At 45.0% G+C, this 6,006-nt stretch overlaps 1 protein-coding gene and 1 non-coding gene across 2 annotated transcripts; both read left to right on the plus strand.

The window, feature by feature from the left end:
- The first annotated feature begins 1,013 nt into the window (after positions 1-1,013).
- Positions 1,014-1,086, plus strand: TRNAR-CCU (transfer RNA arginine (anticodon CCU)). The gene has a single exon. It is a non-coding gene; the product is annotated as a tRNA-Arg (tRNA).
- Positions 1,087-1,682: 596 nt separating this feature from the next.
- On the plus strand, positions 1,683-5,378 carry FMC1 (formation of mitochondrial complex V assembly factor 1). The gene is made up of 2 exons (XM_007466606.1): positions 1,683-1,858; positions 5,086-5,378. Exons 1-2 carry the CDS (start codon positions 1,721-1,723, stop codon positions 5,287-5,289), a joined length of 342 nt encoding a protein of 113 aa, XP_007466668.1. The 5' UTR covers positions 1,683-1,720; the 3' UTR covers positions 5,290-5,378.
- The last annotated feature ends 628 nt before the right edge of the window (positions 5,379-6,006 follow it).

The raw sequence follows: 6,006 nt of genomic DNA on the forward strand, positions 1-6,006 counted from the left end.
GCGCGCCTAGAGCCCGTGCTCCACAAGAAAAGCCACCGCAATGAAAGCCCGCGCACCGCAACGAAGAGTAGCCTCCGCTCGCCGCAACTAGAGAAAGTCCGCATGCAGCAACAAAGACCCAATGCAACCAAAAACAAGTAAAATTAATTAAATAAATCTATTTTAAAAATCTGGAGAGGAAGACAGAGAAGTTCGGCTACACTGAGCAGAGGGTGAGAGAAGATGAAGGTTAAGACACAGGCAAGGGTCAATTTAGGAAGGGTCCAGTGGTCTGAAATTTACCTTACGGGCAACGGGGAGCCACTGCCAGATTTTAAGCATGGGGTTAGTCCGCTGAGACTCAGAAGTGACTTGCCCAATTTATTCAAATAGGAAAAGAAACAGAAAATTAACTCCTAATTGTTTATAATTAACTAATTCCTAGTGAATTAACTAATTCTAATTCCCTGCTGTCCCATGTTTACCACTAACCTGCCAATTCAGAAGGCAACATAACCGTTTCTAACTGGCCACTTGCTCTGCGGAAACGGCCTGTGTTTCAACCGGAAACAAAATGACCGCCACGCACGCCACCTATTGGCAGGATGCAGCCAAGCCAAGTCCGGAAAGCCGCAACACCGGAAGAGGCCGGCTGTTTCCGGTGAAAACCCAACGAAGCACAAGCTCAGCGGGCGAATCTGGGAGATCCGGCTAGCGTGCCCAGTACACTCGGCTCCGCGACGTCGTATGCGCGCTTTTGCGCAGGCGCGGGAGCTACCGCGTAGGAAACGCGTACGCAAAACCGTGCGCGTGCCCGATCTCCGTCCGGCGCATCGGTGCTGCTTCGAGGGTAAAACCTTTGGAGCTGTGAGGCGGATATTTGTTCTCTTAACTACAACTCCCAGCATGCCACGCACCTCATTAATGGTACTAAGTGTCGTTTCCTAGGATAGGTTAAAAAGAAACTGAAATGACGATGACGTACCAAGGAGGAAAAAAATTGAATACGTTGTTTGAGCACGTTGTTCGTCGAAGCCCCAGTGGCCTAATGGATAAGGCATTGGCCTCCTAAGCCAGGGATTGTGGGTTCGAGTCCCATCTGGGGTGGTTGTACTTTTGCCTTTAAAATAATAAAACTTTTTACCTTTCCCCCTTCTTAAACAATTATAGCGAAAAATGCTAACTTAATTTTACTCTTTAAAGATGGAAAGTGTATGCGTGTTTTTTCTAGGTGTGAGGCTACAGTTTGCGAGAATCAACATACTCCCATTTCCTTCTTCTGAGCCGTAACCCCATTAAGATTTCTGCTAAGTCAGTACGTTGAATTTTGACATCCCCTCTAGACATAAAATCTTCTCAAAGTTTTCTATTTCAAGTTGACACCCACTTCCGACATGCCCTCATTTTTTTCAGAGTCAGCGGTCTGTCAGCGAATGGCGTCTGAAATGACGCAGTCAGGAAAGGAACTAGGACCTTCTTTTCCCTTGCCCGGCCTTTCTCCAGGCTCTTCAGTTACACTCGGCTTTCGTTTGCTTTTGTCTTAACACCTTAGGACGCCGCTCGGTGTTCGATTAATAACGCTCCGCAAAGAAGGGAAGTGAGACATTCCACTGTCCTGCAGTCGATAGGGGGAGCCAGCAGTCTGATTCCGACCGTACCATTAAGCGGCTGAGCAGGGGGTGGTGAGGGAGTAAGAGGGGCGGTAGGGCGCCGTCCCGCACCAGGCTCGGACTACGGGAAAATGGCGGCCTTGGGGTCACCTCTGCGCACTTGGCGAGGCCTTCTCCGAGAGTTGCGCTACTTGAACGCGGCCACAGGCCGACCCTATCGCCACACCGCGGCCTATCGGTACCTCGTGAAGGCTTTCCGTGCACATCGGGTACGGAAGCCCGTGTCCGGGGGCTCCAGCGTCCCTTTCCCGGGAAGGGAGGGAGGGTCGGGTATGGGCAGGGTGGAGCACGCCTGGCCTTAGCCCTCATTTCTGAGGCTCTGGTTCCCTCCAAACAGATCCAGGCCCTAAGCTGTGGTCTAAGGCCGGAGCCCGGGGACTAACCGAGGACTGGCGGGAACGCAGAGTTATCCTGGGGTGGAGCCGTCCCTGAGGATTTCATTGGCTGTCTTTGGCCTGTGTGGAGGGGAAAGTCAGAGGGAAGTGAAATGGCGGAAATAGAGAGAGACAAGAAAAAAGATGTCCTTGGTGGAGAGTGTAGGGTCACAGGCCACAGCATCTACCCAACAGTCTCCTTCCCGGAAGAGAGCTATTCTGAGAACCAGTTTTTGATGCAGAGAGGAAATATTGGGCGCTTCTTGAAGAGCAGGACTACGCCGCTTCAGGGAATGGTGCCTTGCAGAGCTGAACTAGAAACCTCTAATGAGGTGGTACTGAGTTAAAACATTAACGCGATGTGACCAGACAACAGTTTTTCTTCCTGTAGTAGATAAATATGTACATATGGGAGGCCATCGTTCTTGGAAAATCCCTTTGTGAAATCCGCACTCCCTCTACCCCTTAGGCAAGATCGGATGGAAGATAGTTTCTTTCTTCAAAAGGGGCAACTGAGGCTCGGGGACAGTTGACCTGTACAAGCACATGTACAGGAACAGCTAGGCTCTAGGTTACTTGGTTCCCAAATAAGAGTCTTCCATTTAATTGCTGACTTTAGAGTTCCTGATCTGGCTTGGAAAGAAGTTGCAGCCTTTCTCAGAAATAATAAATTGGAGAGTCAGCTTGGGCTTTAGCAAAGGAAACTTAGCGTCTTTTGAGTAGTATGGGAAAGGGGAGAACCATCATCCTAACTCTTGATTTTCTGAGTCATGGAGGTTAGAATGCAAAATGTTAGAACTAAACTTCAACTTATTCTTATATTTTTTAATTTTTTTGCGGTATGCGGGCCTCTCACTGATGTGGCCCCTCCCGCCGCGGAGCACAGGCCCTGGACGTGCAGGCCCAGCGGCCACGGCTCTTGGGCCCAGCCGCTCCGCGGCATGTGGGGGTCTTCGCGGACCAGGGCACGAACCCGTGTCCCTTGCATCGGCAGGCGGACTCTCAACCACTGCGCCACCCGGCAAGCCCTCAACTAATTTTTAAAAGGTCACAATATTAGGGACTGTTAGGAACTTGGCTAAAAACGACGAATAAGAGCCACATGGGTGCTGTCTTTTAAGAAGCTTATAATCCGCCCGAGGAGCCATATAACCAAGGACTTAGAATAAACAAGTGCTAAGGGAGTAAATAGACAACAGGGGTCCTGGTATACAGAAGGGGTTGGCTTTCAGGAGGAAATTCATTAACCAGGGACTTGAAGAATAAATTAGAGTTAGCAAGTAAAAGGGGGCTGGGGAAGATGAGGTCCAAGTAAAGAAGGTGCACAACTGAAAGCCCAGAGGTGAGAGGAACTGACAGGTGAGAGCTGTTAAGGCTTAGGGTGTGGTGGATGAAGTGGAGGAAGATGAGGTAGATGGTAGGCAGGAATTGAAACTTTATTGGAAATGTAATGGGAAGTTGCTCTTAAGATTTTTAAGGTGACATGATTATAGTTGTACCTAATGGAGGCAACATTATTGCCCTTGAGAGGGCCTTGGTAATGGCTCTGAAATTCCTTGGAAATACACCTGAAATTCATGCTAAAAATTCCAGAAACACCACTCTGTGGAATGCATATGAGGATATGGGGAAGGGTTCTATTTCCTGCTGGCTCAGAGCTAACTCAATAATCTATGCCCATTTTCTCTCTCCTCTCCCTAGGCTGAAGGGATTCAGTTAGGGAGGGATCTCCCCTTTCTCCATAGAGAAAATACAATTTTCTATTTCATTAGATCTCTTGGTCTCTTGTGGTTCATTTACTGTGTTATATTGCTGATGCTTCTCTCCTGACTCCTCATGATTCAGGCTTAGCTGGATCAAGATCAGTTATGTTCCGTCCTATACTAACATAAAATTCCTGTTTCAAATTCTATCAGTTTAGACTTATATAATAGAAATGAATGTTACCCTTTGTTGATGCTTGACGTTAGTGTTGGTCACTCATAAATTTTTAATTATAAAAAGTTAAATTGATTAAAGCAGATGAATTTTATTTTTGAGCAGCTTATAGGTGCCATTTTCATATATGTGATCTGCAAATCTTAAAGCACACATTCTAGTTTTCAGATTCCAAACCTAGATATTCAAGTAAAGAAAGGTCAAAGAGAGACATATGTAGGCAGTTGTGCCCAGAGATTAATCCACACTTGAACAGGGCTCCTTAAGTCATTTGAGGCTATGCACACATCTTTGTCTTACTTTTCCTGCCCCTTTCTCACAGCCTCAGAACATAAAACTAGTCAAGTAAAGTCCGTGTACTAATTTAATCTGGAAGTTAATTATGATGAAGAAAAAACAAAAGTTTGTAGTTACTATGGAATGGATATGGAATTTCCAGCTTCTAAAGGTCATCAGAATACAGATTTTTCAGATGAATAAGTAAATTGTGAGAGCAAGTATAATTAAGTAGTATGAACATATGCATATTACTTTTATTTATAAAACCTTCATTTTGTTACTGGTGAGGACAAAGCTATTTTTCAGAAAAATAAGTTTTTAATTTTCATTGAAATGAAAGGCATATGCCGTATTAACCAAAGTCCACAGTCACATAAAATAAAGCAGCCCTTCATTTGTTTGAAGGGGAGAAAGTTCTGTATTTTATTCCTTAGGTGACGTTAATGATCAGTGACCTGACTATATTCCCCATCTCTGCCATTAACCAACCATAGAGCCTCTCTGGGCTTTAGTTCCCTCATTCGTTAAATGAGGGTGTTGAACCAAGAGATAAACTTTTTTCCAGTATTAAAATTTGAGGACACGATGAAATGCTTCAGTGAAACCCCTTGTAAAATTCCTTTTTGATTAACAGGTGCCAGCTTTCCTAATCATCAACAGTTACAGAGTGCCTCTATATATGTACAGAGTGCCTTTTTATATGTTATTAAGTATACACAAACATGTTTGTATGTCCTCTGAATTTACTTTCATTCTAGAGAATGCTTGTTTAATCAGTCTTTCTCTGTGGACCTGTATCTGCAGCTGGGCTGTTAATGGAATATCTGACCTTGCTACTTCTGCAGGTCACCAGTGAGAAGCTGTGCAGAGCCCAGCACGAGCTTCATTTCCACGCTGCCACCTATCTCTGCCTTCTGCGCAGCATCCGAGAACATGTGGCCCTTCACCAGGAATTTCATGGCAAGGGTGAGCGCTCAGTGGAGGAGTCGGCTGGCTTAGTGGGTCTCAAGTTGCCCCAACAGTCTGGAGGGAAGGGCTGGGAGCCATGAAAATGGAGAGATTCCTTGGATGCTGCCTTCATACAAGAATTTAATAATTTCTATTAATATGTATTTATCATTAAATTTTTTTTAAAGTTTAGGGGTTTTCTCTCAAATTTTGTTGACTGAATTTCTCTGAAATTTTGTTGACTTGAGGTTTTCTTAGGGAGGTTTCATCTTTACTCCCAGTGAATTTTCTGAAGTTATTACACGAGGCTGCTTGATGTTCTTGATTTACTTTTAAAACTCTTTAGTTTTCTTTTTAATTTAAAAAGTAATACGGCCTATTAAGGAATTCAAATGGTGCAGACATAAAATAAAGCCCTCTTACCTTTTCCCTTGTCCCCCCCTCCCCTCTCCCAACCCCATTACCAGGTGGTAACGATTACTAACAGTTTGGTGGGCATGTTTCTAGATGTTTCCTATGCATAAACAAACAATTATACATATATACCTTTTATCTAAATACACAAATATGATGTTAAGGTCCTGGTAGGAAACAGATGGCACACTCATACAGGGTTACTGAGGGGAGTTAATGAAGGGATATTTATAAAGATGTGGGTTGAATTAAGGTCAACAAGACAGTGGGGGGCTGTTATCTCCCAAGCCTGACAGAGTTGACCCTTAGGTATAAGAACATGGCCAGCACTCATCTGCAGGCTGCAGGAAGGCCAGGGAGAGGGCAATGGAATGAGCACACTGACCGCTCCGCTTTTGCCGTCT

Source organism: Lipotes vexillifer, unplaced genomic scaffold (assembly GCF_000442215.2).
Source record: "Lipotes vexillifer unplaced genomic scaffold, Lipotes_vexillifer_v1.1 scaffold71, whole genome shotgun sequence".
NCBI lineage: Eukaryota > Metazoa > Chordata > Mammalia > Artiodactyla > Lipotidae > Lipotes > Lipotes vexillifer.

Bases quoted from the DNA above. Each gene is read 5' to 3' on its own strand.
- FMC1 (XM_007466606.1), top strand. From the start codon at position 1,721: ATGGCGGCCTTGGGGTCACCTCTGCGCACTTGGCGAGGCCTTCTCCGA. The intron at 1,859-5,085 runs GTACGGAAGCCC...CTACTTCTGCAG, and splicing joins AGGCTTTCCGTGCACATCGG to GTCACCAGTGAGAAGCTGTG.